The 15,956-nt window shown below is 49.0% G+C and overlaps 1 protein-coding gene across 2 annotated transcripts in view; it reads left to right on the top strand.

Annotated features, from left to right (window-relative positions):
- PPP1R16B (protein phosphatase 1 regulatory subunit 16B) overlaps window positions 1-15,956 on the top strand; it is an 87,394-nt gene that overhangs the window by 16,421 nt on the left and 55,017 nt on the right. For both annotated transcript variants that reach the window (XM_032845807.1, XM_032845808.1), the window contains exon 2: window positions 9,844-10,204. In XM_032845807.1, coding sequence (XP_032701698.1) covers window positions 9,955-10,204 — 250 coding nt within the window. In that variant the 5' untranslated portion in view covers window positions 9,844-9,954. The remainder of the gene's footprint in view (window positions 1-9,843; window positions 10,205-15,956) is intronic.

Here is a 15,956-nt window from a genome sequence, read left to right as displayed (position 1 = left end):
GATAGGGAGAGAAAGAGAATGGGAGCAGGGGGAGGAGCAGAGGGAGAGGGACAAACAGACACGGAGCCGAGTCAGATGTAGGGTTCTATCCCACAACCCCAAAATCGTGACTGGAGCCAAAACCAAGAGTAGGATGCCTAACCGACTGAGCCACCCAGGTGCCTCACGTTAGATCTGTTTTACTGTATATTGACTTCAGTAAGTGAAGTCTTGCATTCCGTGAGGAAGATCTTTTAAAGCAGTTCTTTTAGGGTTTTCGCTAGTGTGTATAGACTTTGGAATTGAGCAGACCTTGGTTCACATCCCAGCTCCAATGCTTACTGGTTGTGTGGCTCAATGGGTCTGCTCTTCCCTCCTCATTCTTTCTTCCTCCAGTGTGGGACATTCTCCTTCAAGTCCCGCACACTGCTTTTTACTGGCCTTGCTTCCTTGGAATATTCTCTAAACTCTCTAAACCTCAATGAGCAAACAATATGAAAAACTCTTTAAAATTCCCATCCCTGCTACTTCCAAATGGCCAACAACACCCCTGGCCCAAGAGGAAGAGAGAGCTTGCTAGTATTGGAAGTGGAGAGAGGGATCTTGTTAGGAAGCAGACCATGGTCCCCTTCCTCCTTTATGTTGGCAGTGGTGTGGGACCCACAATGCTTGGAATAGACGAGAAAGTGATCCCTGGCTGGTAGGAGTGCCTTTGTCCCTCTCCCTTCTAGAATGGACCCCATCCAGTTACCAGGAGAATGTGTATCTCCCCCTCTCCAGGGACAGTTAGCTGCGGGAGCTGCCATCCTTTGTTTAAGGGATTCAGTAATGGAATACAGTTCTTCCTTCTACCCCCTTGAAGTTATTAGAGAATAGAGGGAGTTATTAGAGAAATTCCTATTGGAACCTAAGATAGTCTTGATTCTCATCTAACATGGAGGCCAAGGTGATTTTGTACTGTTGTTTGGATGATATATTGGAACCTTGGGGGCCCTTCCACTCAAACTGATAACTGTCTAGATGTTTGTGTTTAAGATGAGAGGATTTTGAACACTGGGACAAAGGCAGGGATTGAAATCCAAGGTTAGGCAAGCATGATGTAGAGCAGAGTGCCATGCTCAGTATGCATACAAACCCCTCTCCATTGCTCTCCCCAGGGCAGACATTGCTAATCGACCACACCGCTCATTCCTCCTGTCGTCACACACACACACACACACACACACACACACACACACACATAAGCACACACGGTCCCAGAACCTCACAGTGCTCCCCTCACAGTGCTCCAGGTAGCCATCACCAACCCAAGAGTTTGGTGCCACAGAGGAAAGCTTGCTTCAAGATGTCACACCCAAGAGAGAGGCAGAGGACACAGAGGCCACTCTGGGCTTAGCCGGTGTGAATGGCCATCCCCTGTTTGATAAATGTGTAACCCAGGAGGGCGTTTCATGGCCACAGGTGGCCTCTTTTAGAAAATGATACTTCCAGCTGCAAAGGGAGTTTTTTCTCTCCCTGCAGAGAGAGGGGGTGGACCACACTCCCTCAAGCCTGGAGAAACAGTATGTGTAATTTGACTCTTGTTTCCCCGTGCTTAGCTGTTACATAAGCGTCTTTAGAAGGCTGGCTGTTGGGTGTTGCACCGTGACTGACTAATGTTCGTAGACCTCATGTCAGCTCTGTGTGTGCCCTATCCTCGGCACCTTCCCTCCGGCCCCTGCAGCCTCCCCCACACTTGACATTCTTATCGACAAGCGTGTGGGCCTCTCTGTGGGTTCAGGTTCACGGGGAGAAGCTCAGCATGAAAGACTGGTGTGTTCATGGGTTTTTCTTCACCTGCTTGAGCTATGGTTTCCTTTGAAGTTTTCTTGGAGCCGAGCCCGAGAAAGATGTCTCACCATCACAGGCAAGAATGAATCCAAAACATCATCAACCACTATCTACTTGGAATGGCCCTTACAGGCTAGCTTGCCGGGTAGTTACCAAGTCCTAGGCTGCAAATATGCATGACAGGGTTCTTGTTCCTAATACAGGTGATCTGTCTACTAAGCCAGGACTGGGTCTCACTGGGCGAGTCCCACCCACCAGCCCTCACGAGCGGCCTTGGAGTTCCTGGTGGTGGGAACGCCAACATGGTGCCATGGCTGGGCTTTGCACAGTTGTCAGTGTTAGACAGTTTTTTCTCTTGCCAGGCTGATCCCACTTCTTTGTTTGCTTGTCCTCGTCCCAGCCCTGCCCTCTAGAGACTTATAAAATAGCTCATGGCTTTTGTGAAGGCCTGGTCCTATATGGCCAGTATGGCACAGCCAGTTAAGTCAGAGGTCCACGGGCTCTGATTATCCCCAATGCTGGACATGATTCTTTTCCCAAGAAAGTTCAAGTCGTACTAATTACTTAATCCCTCCTTGTTCTTGCTGAACTTGTGGGTTTTGAATCCTAACACCCTCCCCTGTCCAGATCCCCCTCAAAGTCTTGCCAGACTGGGTCATAGTAAATGGGCTTCGAGAGACAGGGATAATTCGGGAGCCAAGTCCACAGCCACCACTCAGAGGTCTGAATGAAGGAGCACAGATGGGAGGGGCAGACTTGAGGAGCAGGCGCTTGGGGACCTGAGTCCCACAACAGATTTAAAACCAGAATGCCTGTGGAGGGTGACTGTGCTTGGAGTCTAGAAGGTACATCCCAACAGGGCTAGGATAGTGAGTCTATAAAATCCCTTGCGGATAGGCTTGAGGGTGACAAGGCTAATTTCTAACTCAGATATCTGGAGCACCAAAGGCCCCAGAAGTCTCTCTGCTCATGAGTAAAACATTTTTGTACTCGGGCAGGGGGGTTGACGCTGTTCTCCAAAGCAGCGTGTTGTGGGAGGGTGGGGGCGTACATCCTTGAGGAGAGAAAGTGGGTCCCAAGCGAGCTCCAAGGAGGAGGGAAAGCCAGTGCTGTTTCTTTTGTTTACGTCTTGTCCTCGTGCTCAGCGGCACAGGAAGCACGAGGAGAAAGCACTCGTGGTCTTCTTCTAGGGCTGCCAATATTGTGTGGAAAAGAATAGCTGAAGAACAAGAAAAAAAAAATCTTAACATTTTCTTTTGACGGTGTGAACTTGGAGACACTGTCTGACTCATGTTTTAAAGACTCTTCAATTTGAATTCACCTTCCTCCGTGTTGTTTTTCTCAAGGCACTAGGCTCGAGTCCAAAGATGTGTCAAGCAGCGGCTCCCCTGGGATTGAGGAGTCTCAAGGTCCTTGGCCCCCTTCTCCCCTCTCAGTGGGCAAGGCTGCTGACAGAACCCAGCTTTGGCCTTCCCACTCTTCCTCAAGTCTGGCCTTCAGCTGGGGCGGGGAGGAAATGGCGGTCTCTGGAACTGTGCCCCGGAAAGAGGCCACTCATCCTGCTTCAGACAACAGTTCCTTCTGGGGCTCCCATTCCTGCATCCCAAAAAGCAGCACTGCTGTCTGTTAGGGTCCTTTGGGCTACAGGTAACCAAATTCAATTCAACTGGCTTCAATAATAGACATGATTTTTGTTGGTTTGGATCACAGAAGTCCAGAAGTCCCTAAGTGAAAGGACCCCGTTTTCCCCTCCTCTGACTCCCAGTTATTGGCTTCACCCCAGGGTTGGTGTCCACCTGCCACTGGGGTTCATGCTTCCACTTCAGGGACAATGGGAAAACGGAGCTATTGACTGGGACCAGTTTAGGTCATGTGCCTCCCACCAGCCAATCAGCAGGGCTGGGCTGAATCCTTTGCTGACAGGTTCTGACCAATTAGGGCCCAGCACAGAGTAACGCTAGGGGAGCTAGAAAGACCGCCAGCAACCTGTGTCTCCCGGTGGACTCGTGCCTTTCTTCTCTTTCCTGGTTTCCCAGAGGCATACCATTGCCCAACAACACTCCTGTAATGCTCTTCTTTTCATTTCCAAGGAGCAGGGGGTTGGATAGAATGTCCTCCTCAGTCCCTCCTCCAGCCCCAGCACACCTCCTCACCCTTTCCCCTCGAGCGAGGCTCAGCTTTCTGAAGAGTGGCCCCTGCTTCCCTAGATGTGCACTGACTCAGTTTCTCCCTGAGCAGACAGCAAGGGTTAACGGATGCCCCAAGAGTAATCAAGCCCAGACCTGGTCAGACAGGAACAAGAGGCTGAATCAAGGCTCACCCCAAATGCCTGTCCTGCCCCACTGAGGTCAAGTGGCTTGGCCTCAGACCTCTTGCTGCCCACAGCCAGGCTAGTTTGTTTCATCTGCCTGACCTCATACAGCCACTTGTGGGAAAATTAAGTACCCTGCCCTATTTCCCCTTGCTTCTGATTTCTCTTCTTGTATCACACACATTTCCTGGATAATTTCACCCCAAACCTGTCCTCTGCAGACCATGTCCACACCTGCCTTGTCAGCCTGGCTTCTCTACTGACACATGGCCCCACATGCCCAGTTCTCTGCAGGATGGTCTGTGCGGATGTTCCCACAAAACACCAGGCTTCATATCTCTCCATGGAGCTGGTCTTCTTCCAAATGAGGTCCTCGCTGGGGATCCACGGTCAGTGATAATGATGTTGATGACCTCTCCCAGGTGCTGATGGTTGGGGCTGTGTCTCTAATGCCATCCAGGGTTTCCTCTGCAAGTGCGGACAGGTGCTCCCAGGTCTCAGAGGGGGCCAGGCCACGGCCCCTGGGAGCCAGGACTTCTGTGGGCTGCCCCAGCATCCAGGCAGGTGCCCTGGCTTGGTGGCCGCCCAGCAGCTATTAGCAGCACGATGGCAATTCTTTAATTAGACCAAGCAGGGTTTTCTCGGACGGGGGTGGGAGGAGGTGTGTGGGTCTATTGGGGGAAACTAGGTCACCTGAAAACCAGCAGTCAAGAGGGAGCTGTCCTGGAGCCCCAGCTCCAGGGAACCCAGAGGGGTGAGGCAGGAGGGACTGGCAGGGAGAGCAAAGTCAGAGGAAAATGTGCTCTGGCCCCTTTTATTGGCCCTTGGGAGGCATTGTCCTCACCTTGCTCTGGGGGGGGGGGGTTGGGCAACTGCCCTTAATTCCTTCCTCCCAAGCAACGTGCCTTAGTCACGGAGGGCATTGCAGCGAGTGCCTTCTGTTTGCCTGGGGCCTGCTGCCATGGGCCCCGCGGACGGAGTACTGCCTTGGGAATCTGACCCATGGGTTGAGTTGCTGCTCAGTCTCTATCTCCTCAGAGCATGTTCCCCACTCCCTCGTTCCTCTGTTCTGTCATCCAGCCAATGATCAGGGATTGTGCCTGTCTTCTGCCCTGCTGTACCCCTAGCCCTTGGCACAGTCCTGGCCTGTGCTAGATGCCCAACAGGTATTTGTCAGAGGAAACCATGAGTTCATACAAACGGTTCCCTTCTGAAATTGTCATTGAGAATCAGTAGCCGGGTGGATTTCCCAAATGCCAATCACTTCCGTCTTTTGCCAACATTAAATCCCATCATTATTTCTTTTTTTCTTTTTTGGCTTCCAGCTTGCTAGTTTTCCACTGAAGTAGATTTATTTAAAAGGGAAATTTTATACCGCTGCCATAAGTCAACAGTAACTGTGAAAACAAATCCACAGAAAATGAAACAATGTTTTTGGGTTTCTATCCCAGACACCTTGCTTGCCCAAGGCTATGACCCCGAAGCCCACCTTCTCTTTGTTTATGAGGGAGAGTGACATGGTTATAACGATGGATGTTTAAAACTCTATTAGTCCCCAAATGACACTTTATTCTGGGGAAAATCCAACAGATTAAAAAAGAAGTGAAAAACGTAACTTGCTTTCTGTGAGTCCATGGTATGTGAAATCTTGTTGCATACTTTTGAAAATTCCCTTGGAGGGAATTCTCTTTCCACACTTGGCTAGATGATGGCTGGAGAGTCCTTAGAAAAGGATTAAGGGCTTTAATTAACAGGGTAAATGATTGGTATTCTGCTTCTTATCTTTAGTCTTGGCAGGATTTTGGTGCCTCCCACCTGGTAGGTGGTCAGTAAACACTCAACAGTGCAAAAAGGAGTAACGGTGTAGAGAATGTTAGGGCCCAGAGCGATCTTACGGAATACTCAGGCCGATCTGGCAAAAGTGGAAACGGAGTTCTCTGGGGTGCGATGGAGAATCTGCCACCTCCTGAGACCACAAGCACCTTGCTGACTTGCTTGCTGGACTGCTCTGGTGGCTAGGTGTCTGTCTTTCAGGTACACAGCCCAGCTACCCTGTACCTGGGTCCTATTCTTCAATGGGGAGATGCATAGACTCTCTTCTCTTTGCAGACTGCTGTCTCATTCTGCCTAAGACAGGGCTTGCAAACTCAGGTGAACACAGGAGCTAGCAAATGATGCCAATTAGTGAAGGACATCAGGTAGGGTAAGGGGGGTATGTGGTGGTGCTAGTGGTGTCCCCACCTGAACGGGACAGTCCTACTTCATATCTGCAGATTGTTGCCACAGGAGCCCAGCATGGCCAGGTGCTGAGATGGTCTAGGAAAACCTGAATATCTGATTTCGGATATTAAATCTTCAAGGTTATTTTTGTTTGTTTGTTTTTGTTTGTTTGTTAGATTTATTTATTTATTTGACAGGGAGAGAGAGAGCGAGTGTGCACAAGCAGTGGAAGCAGGAGAGGGAGAAGCAGGCTTCCTGCTGAGCAGGGAGCCCAGTGCGGGACTCCATCCCAGGACCCTGGGATCATAACCTGAGCCCAAGGCAGACGCTTAACCGACTGAGCCACGCGGGCACCCCAAAGCTTCAAGTTTTAAATGTTAGCAATACATAATTGTATTATAAAACATGGTGTGGTCCAAAGCCCAACCAACGAAGCAAGAAAACATGATGTGGACCAGTGGGCTTCCAGGTTAAGTCAGGCCCCTAGCCACAGACCGCTCACCGCCACTCCAAAGACTTCTGTTCTTGAGGAGGATGGGGCCGAGTGGCCCCATCCTCCTCAAGCCATGTTTGTGGGTGTCTGTTCCTAGAATTTCCTTCATGGTAATCAGCCCCTCGGTTTGCCTGTGTACACTGGTAAGCTCCCTCTCAGCCCGTGTCTGTCCTTTTTATCTGGCAAACGCCTACTCATCGTTTCAGATTCAATTCAGTTGTCCCCTGCTCTGGAGAGCTTTCCTCATCGCCTCAGGCAGACTGGCCCTTCCATTTTCTGGCTATGACATGATGTTGGGTAAACTGCTTAATCCCTCCATGCCTCAATTTCCTTCTCTGTGAAATGGGGATGATGATACTACCTACCTCATTAGATTGTCAAGAGGAGAAAAAGAATTTGTAGATACATTGATAGGCGACACATAGAGGATTCGTAGAAGGCAGAGCGCTAGTCCCTGATCCATCGCTGAATCCAGGCTTGTCACAGAGCAGGAGCTTGTTAAATGTTAGATCACTTGAGGAAGTGGGTAGAAGTAAAAATGTGATCCACTAGCTCCCAGAGGTCTGACTGTCATGATATGATGTGGTTGGGAATTCAACTTTTCCAAACCCCTTACTTTTAAAAAAGGCAACCAAAATATCTGTCTAAATGGCTAAAATGCAAAAACAGTGACACCACCAACTGCTGGCAGAGAAACTACATCACTCATACATTGCTGGTGAGAACGAAAAATGGTACAGTCACCCTGGAAAACAGTTTGACAGTTTTTTATAAAACTAATCAAATAATTGGCAAATGATCCAGCAGTTGTATTCTCGGGCATTTACTCCAAAGAAGTGAAAGCTTATGTTCACAGGAAAGCTGCCCGTGAAGGTAAGATCCCCAAACTGGAAACAGCCCAGACATTCCGCGGTGAGTGAATGGTTAAGCAAACTGTGGTACACTCACACAATGGAATACTACTGAGCAATAAAGAAGCATGGGCTATGGATACACACAACAATTTGAATGAATCTCAAGGTAATGATGCTGGTGAAAAAGTCAATCCCAAACGGTTACCTGCTGTCTGGTTCTATTGATACAATGTTTTTGAGGTGACACAGTTCTAGAGATGGAGATCAGTTGATTGCTAAGGGCAAGGATAAGAGTGCTTGGAGAGAAGGGCATTAGGGAATCCTTGTGTGATGGAACTGTTTGTATCCTGACTGTGGTGGTGGACACACAAACCTACACATATGATGCAATTGTGTTAAACTAATACACACACACACACACGAGTACATGTAAAACCAGGGACTTCTGAATAGATTGATAGGTTGTGTCAATATCAGGTTCTTGGTTATGATACTGACTATAGTTTTGCAGGATGTTATCCTGGGGACAAACTAGGTAAAAGTTGCATATTATTTGCTACAACTGCGTGTGGATCTACAATGATCTCAAAATAAAACGTGTAATTAATTAATTTAAAAAGCACTAAGGGCGCCTGGGTGGCTCAGTGGGTTAAAGCCTCTGCCTTCGGCTCGGGTCATGATCCCGAGATCCTGGGATCGAGCCCCACATCAGGCTCTCTGCTCCGTGGGGAGCCTGATTCCTCCTCTCTCTCTCTGCTGCCTCTCTGCCTACTTGTGATCTCTGTCTGTGAAATAAATAAATAAAAACTTAAAAAAATAATAAATAAAAAGCATTACAAGGTATCCACAACAAAACAAAATAAAAGCAACCAAAGGCGGCTGGCTTGTTTTGGCTGAGCCTTGCCTTTGGCTTATGTTTACTTTTGAAGTCAGGTTCACTCAGACCCTGAGGACCTTTGCCCTCTGAGCATGGCCAAGCCAACCCCTTCCCCATTTGCTTGTCTGCCCTCCAGTCTCAGAGCTGGGAGGGATGTGAAGAATGATCTGACCCAGTCTGTGCTCCCAGGGGTCACACCTAATCCTGGTCATTAGCCCCTGGAGGACGGGAAGTCCAGGAGTAAAGCAGGGAGCCCAGAAGATCAGCGATCACTTCTTGAAACCCAGGGCTGTCCTGACCCCTGGGGACCAGCAGGCATTTCCATATTACCCAAATGCGGAACTGTGCCAGTCTTTCTCTTGCCCAGCACCCCACAATTCTCCACCAGCCTTGCCTGTGGGGTCCCAGATGGGCTGAGTTTACATGTCCCTACTCTTTTCCCTCCAAGCTGTTTCTCTCTGCTATTAGGTGTATAACATTTTTTGGTCAGCTCTTTTTATTCCTAGCAATTCTGGGAGGTGGAGACAATATTTTATAGGTGGGAAAAGAGGCTTAAATATGTTCAAGTGATCATTCCAGGACCCTTTTCTGGTGTGTCTGAGAGCCCATAGGGTCGGTGCTGAATGAAGACAGGGACCAGCTAGCGTTAGACTGAAATTTTGTTGACTTCATATTGTTCAGGAGTCCATGAGAGCAAAAAGTGTGATTAAAAAAAATTTTTTTTTAAGGTCAGCCAAAGACGAAAATTTCAACTAACATTTTCTAGTTCTTAAAAGTTCAGCTATTACCAAACTTCTTTGTCTTAGGACCCCTTTATACTATTAAAATTAAAGATGTCCAAGAGCTTTTATTTATGTGGGTGATATCTGTCACTATTTACCATATAACAAATGAATGCTGAGCAATTTAAGATATGGTATTAATTCCTTTAAAAGAAACAAAAATTCCTGATATGTTATAACAATATAACAAGCCCCTTATATGTTATAACAATATAAAGACCTTATATGAAATAACAGTGTAACCTCCCCGCCAAATTAACAATTCTGTGACACGATGGAGGTGTTAGCCAAGGCTGCAGTGGTAATCCTATTGCCATAGATAAATGTATCAGATCAACACTTTGTATGCCTTAGACTTACACAATGTTATAGGTCAATTCCATCTCAACTTAAATATAATAGAAGCAAGTGTTTGGCACACGGGGCGAGTACCACCCTCAGATCGGAGTTTCGCGCCTGACCCGCACGTCCATCTGTGTCTCTCTCTCCCCGCACAGGCCCCACGATGAGGCCCCAGCCCCGCAAGAACCCCCGCGCCACCCCGGCACCCGGCGCCCCGCGCTAGCACCACCCCCTCCCCCGCCAGGGTGTGGGGAGGCGCCAAGGCCATGGCCAGCCACGTGGACCTGCTGACCGAGCTGCAGCTGCTGGAGAAGGTGCCCACGCTGGAGCGGCTGCGCGCCGCCCAGAAGCGCCGGGCGCAGCAGCTGAAGAAGTGGGCGCAGTACGAGCAGGACCTGCAGCACCGGAAGCGCAAGCACGAGCGGAAGCGCAGCACGGGCGGCCGGCGGAAGAAGGTGTCCTTCGAGGCCAGCGTGGCCCTGCTGGAGGCCTCACTGAGGAACGACGCCGAGGAAGGTAGGCCCCTCTGGCCCCAGGTCAGCCCGGGGCTGGGGCCGGTGCCTCCTGCCCTGGCGGGGGGTGGGGATGGGGCCCGGGGGTTGGGGGGAGCTGGCCGGGTCGGGTCTGCGCCGGGCGCTCCGCGTGCTGCTGGGCTTTCCCGGGCCTTGGCTGCGGCCCTGGACGGTGTAGGGCCTTGGTTAATGGCACGGACCCGCGCGCAGACTGCCCTCGCTTCTGAAACAGGTTTTGTCCGTTCTTCCCGGCGTGACTCTGGCAGGGAGGCAAGTCACCTCGGTTCCCTGTACCTGAGGGTCAACCTCTGTAACACGGGGGTCAACACTGGCATCCGCCTTAAGGGTTTGCTGTGAGCTTTGGGTTAGCGAATCCCGCTAAGCTATTGGGTATGTGTGGTCCGTCGTACTCTGTGAGTGGGTATGAGTATGTTTTATTGTATGATTCCTATATTTTATTTCATTATATTTATAGAATGAATGTCTGTCTGTGTATATATATCATTTGTATAATATCACATTTGTATCTACATGTATATATATATAACTGCTCATGTGTGGAGTGTCCATGAAGTCTGGAAACAGAGGAATATATACAATGTTGTCTAGGACATTTTCACTCTATTAAGCAAACTAATAAAAAAACATAAATGCAAATACACACTCATAGCATCCGTTTCCAGATGTTATGGATACCCTGTACTGGTTACATTTTACTTAATTATGTTATTATATGTCCCCTGATCCAGATATCATGATACCCTAGAGGCAGGTATAATAAACACCCACTTTACAGATGGGAACACTGAGACCCAGAGAGATTCAGAACCTTGACTGAGGTGGCAGAGCTGGGACCAGAAACCACGGGATCCAAGCTCTTGTCCCTGGCCTCATGGCCTTGTAGGTTTGTTTCCTGTTGTATGAATGATTGGAAGATCCATGATTCGACCAGCTTTCTTCTCTGAGGATGCTCTCAGGGGTCATTGCATGGCTGAGGTTTGTGTGTGTGTGTGTCCTGTGTTCCCCTCGGCAGCCTCCAGTCTCCTTCCGGCATAGGAGTCCTTTCTGGCTGTCCCTGGGAAAGGCCCAGGGGGTCTTTCCGGGGTCCCTCTGGCCTCCCACCTCCACACACATGCAGCGCTAAGACAGTCATGGATGGAGGGATGGCACTTCCCGCCCCAGAGGGTGTTGGGTTTTATGCACATTGCTCCTCAGGTTCTACCACCTTCTGAGAAGTGCAGTTTCCCTTCTGCCCTGGTTGCACAGTGCTCTGGGAACCGAGCAGAAGCATTCCCAGAACTACTCAGCCAGAAGGAGCACAGCTGAGAGCCTGGGGTGAGCAGCACCCGGGAGAGAGGCATGAAATGTCGGGCTCGGGGAACCAGCCCTGCGAGGATCCTTCCCACGTGAGGTGCTGGGTGACGTGGCAGACCCATCCCGCTCAGTGGGCGGCACATCAATGATGTCTAATTTGTGTCGTGGGTGGCGGTTCATCAGCTCTTCTTTGCCACTCATCTTTTCCTCCCTCCTTCCCTGACAAAGCCGTGTTCTGCTCCCTGAAGGGACTCTGCGAGCTGGCTGACAGCTGCTCCAGAACTTCGGTGCCTCCCCAGCCCTGGCGCGGCCCCGCACCCTGCCAGCCTCCCACACGGCCTGGTGGGGAGGAGCTCCAGGCGCGTGGGGCCAGGACCGCAGGCCCCCTCAGCCCTGTGTGTGACCTTGAGCGGCTGGTTTCACTGCTCTGGGTCCAGCTTCTTAGTCTGTAAAATGGACTTTTGAACCTTGTCCTCAAGGGGTGTGTGTGACAAAAATGAGACAAGACCCTAAATGTGACAGCTCGCTGAAAAGTGACCCTGAAGGCTGCACCAGGGTGGTGACCGTTCTAACATACTTTGTTTTTAAGAGCCCAAATATACACAAACACGTTTTTCTTGTAAAAATAAGCACAGAAGCATACAGAGGAGAAAGTTCCCCCCTCCACTCCTTCTTTCTGTTAGTTTGATGTGTTTCCTTCTAGGCATTTTCTTTACTTGCTTGTGTATTTGTCTAGTTGGAGTTTTTTGGTTTTGTTTTGTTTTTACATAAGCGATAACATGCTGGATACATTACTCTGCAATATTCTCTCCCTTTTCTTTTCTTTTTTTTCCACCCAACAAGATACCTTGGAGGTGTTTTCATGCCAGTACCGTGCAATTACAGAGCTGTATTATTCTTCTTAACTGCTGCATAGTATTCCATAGTAGGGTTTCCCCAGAAGTTTTGAACTGGTTCCTTAGTGATGGGCATGGAGGTTTTCTCAGCAGTTTTGCCTTTGCTCAAGTGAACTTCTTGTGCACACAGGTAGATGTTGATCAAGGACAGATGTGGGCAAATGGAAGAGTTGGATGCAAGCGTATGTGCATTAAATTTGAATGAGAAAAGTGCTGCCCCCTTGAGCCGGTCCCTGGCCTTGGGGCAGCCAAGTGAGGGTGGAGGGCCAGAGCACTGTGTGCTGGGGTGGGCCGTAGGGTGGGGAGAGAGGTCCCCCTGCAGCCCATAGGTGGCTGGGTTGGGGCTGGGGTGTGAAGCTTCCATCAGTACCCGTCAGCAGGCAGTCTGGCCGGGCTATGCTCAGCATCCTGGCAGTATGACAGAGCCCGCTGCTCCCAGCTGGCAGGGATGGTTTCTGTGGCTGGCGGAGCCGGTGCTGGGGAGGTTGCAGGGGCGTTAGCTCGCAGCGGGATGGGAATGGGGGTGGCGGCTCCCCCGCTCCCTTGAGCTCACAGCAGTGGCTGAGTCAACCTCCTCCACCTGCCAGGGCAATGTGAGTCGACCCAGAGAAAGGCAGCGCTGGAGAGGGATGCACTATACTTCCTCCTCTGGCTCTGCATTGTCGTCAGGCTAACGTCTGGGCCCCGGGGATTCTTCTTGGTCTTGGACCTGCCTGAACCCTACCCTTTTGTGTCCCCGGCCTAGCATTGCCCTGTGTTCCAGCCGTCTCCAACTCCAGCTTCCTCTCATATGCCCTTCGTTCTCTTACCTCCCTGCCTTTGCATATGCAGTTCCTTCTGTCTGGAACACTCTTTTGCTTGATTCCTATAACGCTAGGAGTTGGGTCTTGAGTGACCTTCTTGGGGAGCAGTCTGTGAGCCTTTTCTGCACCCCACCCCATCACTAGTTAGAGCAGAAATGCAGTACACAGCTAACATTTACCGAGAGGCAGTGCAGTGTTGTGGCGAGGAACGTGGACTCTAGGGCTAGTTCTCCAGAATTGAAGTCTCAGCTCTGCCACGCACTAGCTGTGCGATGTCAGCAAAGTTACTAAACTTCTCAGGGCCTCAGTTTCCCCATCTGTGAAAATGAGGATGATAGAATACAGCTGCCTCAGAAAGTTGTCGTGGGGTTAAAATGAGTTTACAGATGTTGAAGTGTATGCTAAGGGGTAGATTTTAGTGCTATAAATTGTAGCTATTCTGCATTATCTATGGTCAACACTTATATAATCTGTACTAGTGTATACACTGATTATCATTGTTAGTTATTTATTGAGTGCTTACTTTGTATCAAAAGTTATCTCAGTTAATCCTCACGATGACCCTCTGAGGGGCAGTCAAATCTCATTTTTTAAAAAGAGCTCTATTGAAATAGGTTTAATTGACATGTCACAAAATTTGCTGATTTTAAGTGTGCAATTCAGCGATTTTCGGTAAGCTTACGGTGCGGCACACCCATCACCGGAACCCAATTTTTGAACGTTGCATCACCCCCAAGAGAAACCTTGTGCCCATTTGTAGTCACTCCTGGTTCCCACCCCTGCCCCCAACCCTAGGCAACCACTAATCTCTTTTCTGCCTCTATATCCTTGCCTTTTCTGGAATGTTCCACTTAAGAGAGTCATCCAATATGTGAGCTTTTGCGATCAGCTTCTTTCACTTAGAAAAATGTTTTCAAGGTGCTTTCAGGTTGTGGCATGTGTCAGGGTTTCATTTCTTTTATTGCGCTGTAGTATGCCATTGTACGGATATGCCACATCTCGTTTATCCATTCACATTTGGATTGCTTCCATTTGGGGTAATGATGAATAATGCTGCTAAGAACATTTTTGTATAAGTCTTTGTGTGGATGTATGTTTTCATTTCTCTGGGGTGGTTACCTAGGACTGGAATTGCTGGGTCGTATGGCAAATTTGGGTTTAACATTTGGGAAGCTGCAAACCTGTTTTCCAAAATGGCAGACCCATTTTGTGTTCTCAAACCTCATTGGACAGATGAGAACATTGAAGCTCCAAGAAGAATGTCACCTGCCAAAGATCTCACAGGTTTTTGGCATCAGACCAGGGACTCAAATCCACATCTGATGTCTTTGAAACCTGTGCTTTTAACTGCCAGGCAGACCTGGCACCTCATGCTCTGGATTTTCCCTAGGAAATGAGAGAGCCACTCACTCGTGGTTGTGACCTGTGTCTCTTGGGGCCCGACGGCCCTGCTGCTCCTGCCAGCCTCTTGGGCCCTTGGCACTGGTGGTGATGGTGGTGGGGGTCCCTGGGTAAGCTCTTCATCCCAAACTATAACCTCTTTCCTTGGCCACATGAGCTAGCCTCAGTTGAAAGCACCCAACATTTGTTAAGTTGTCAGAGTTCCTGTTCTTCTCTCCGAATGTTGGAGGATTTCCTTTATGGAAACTCTGTTCACATTCCCAAAAAGAGTTTGAGTGTTTCTTCTATAGCCTAATTTTAACTCTTCAACTGTTATTCTCACGGTAAAGGTTTTCAAACTTTTTTTTTTTTTTGAGCAGTGGAAACTTTTCTTTATGTGAAATTATGCAGAAACTCAATATGTAAAAAGGGTGAAAGAGCTATTCTGGCTGAGGCTCTGCGGGTGGCGATGGTGGCCACTGGGCCCTCACCCTCCAGGCACCCAGCGGGCCTCTCCCCGGCTCGCAGGTGCTCTGGCGCACACCTGGGCTGCGTATGCCGTGCTTAAACCATCAGCTCCTCCAAAGGAAACAGAGGTCTGTGGCTGGCGGAGCCGGTGCTGGGGACTTTCACTTCTGGTGATTTGGAAAAGGGAAGTTTCTTTTCTCTTAATTATAAAACCCATTCATCCTTGTTGTAGAAAATTGTTAAAGCACAGGAAGAAAAAAACATTAAGAAAATAAAATCACAGCTATGCGCAACGTAAACAGCAACAACTACTGATAATCTTTTGGTTCTGTTCTGTGACTCAGGGTCCTGATAGGCAAGAAATGGTGCCCTCACGAGGGGTAGTTTCAGAAAAATTTAATAAAGGGGTCATGTCTAAAGAGCTTAGGGCATCAGTCCTCAGCCTTTCTAGTCTCTGGGCCCCTTTAGATGGTTAGAAACTGAGCCCTCTTAAGAGATTTTGTTTGACTGGGCTCGGTATTGATATTTATCACATTGGAAATTAAGGCCGAGGAATTCAAATAAATATGTACTCATTAAAACATAAAAATAGAGACGCCTGGGTGGCTCAGTTGGTTGGACAACTGCCTTTGGCTCAGGTCATGATCCCGGAGTCCGGGGATCGAGTCCCGCATCGGGCTCCCAGCTCCAGGGGGAGTCTGCTTCTCCCTCTGACCTTCTCCTTGCTCATGCACTCTCTCATTGTCTCTCTCTCAAATAAATAAATAAAATCTTTAAAAAAAACCCATAAAAATAAAGCTGTTATCTGTTGTACTAGTTATCTACTCCTGCATAGCAGGATCGCTCAACATTGAACCCCTCAAAACAATAAACATTTCCTGTTTTACACAGCTTC

This window comes from Lontra canadensis, unplaced genomic scaffold, assembly GCF_010015895.1.
Source record: "Lontra canadensis isolate GAN:19392208 unplaced genomic scaffold, GSC_riverotter_1.0 scaffold169, whole genome shotgun sequence".
NCBI lineage: Eukaryota > Metazoa > Chordata > Mammalia > Carnivora > Mustelidae > Lontra > Lontra canadensis.
The sequence above is the reverse complement of the archived record's forward strand: the minus strand, read 5'-3'. Positions and strand labels throughout refer to the sequence as shown.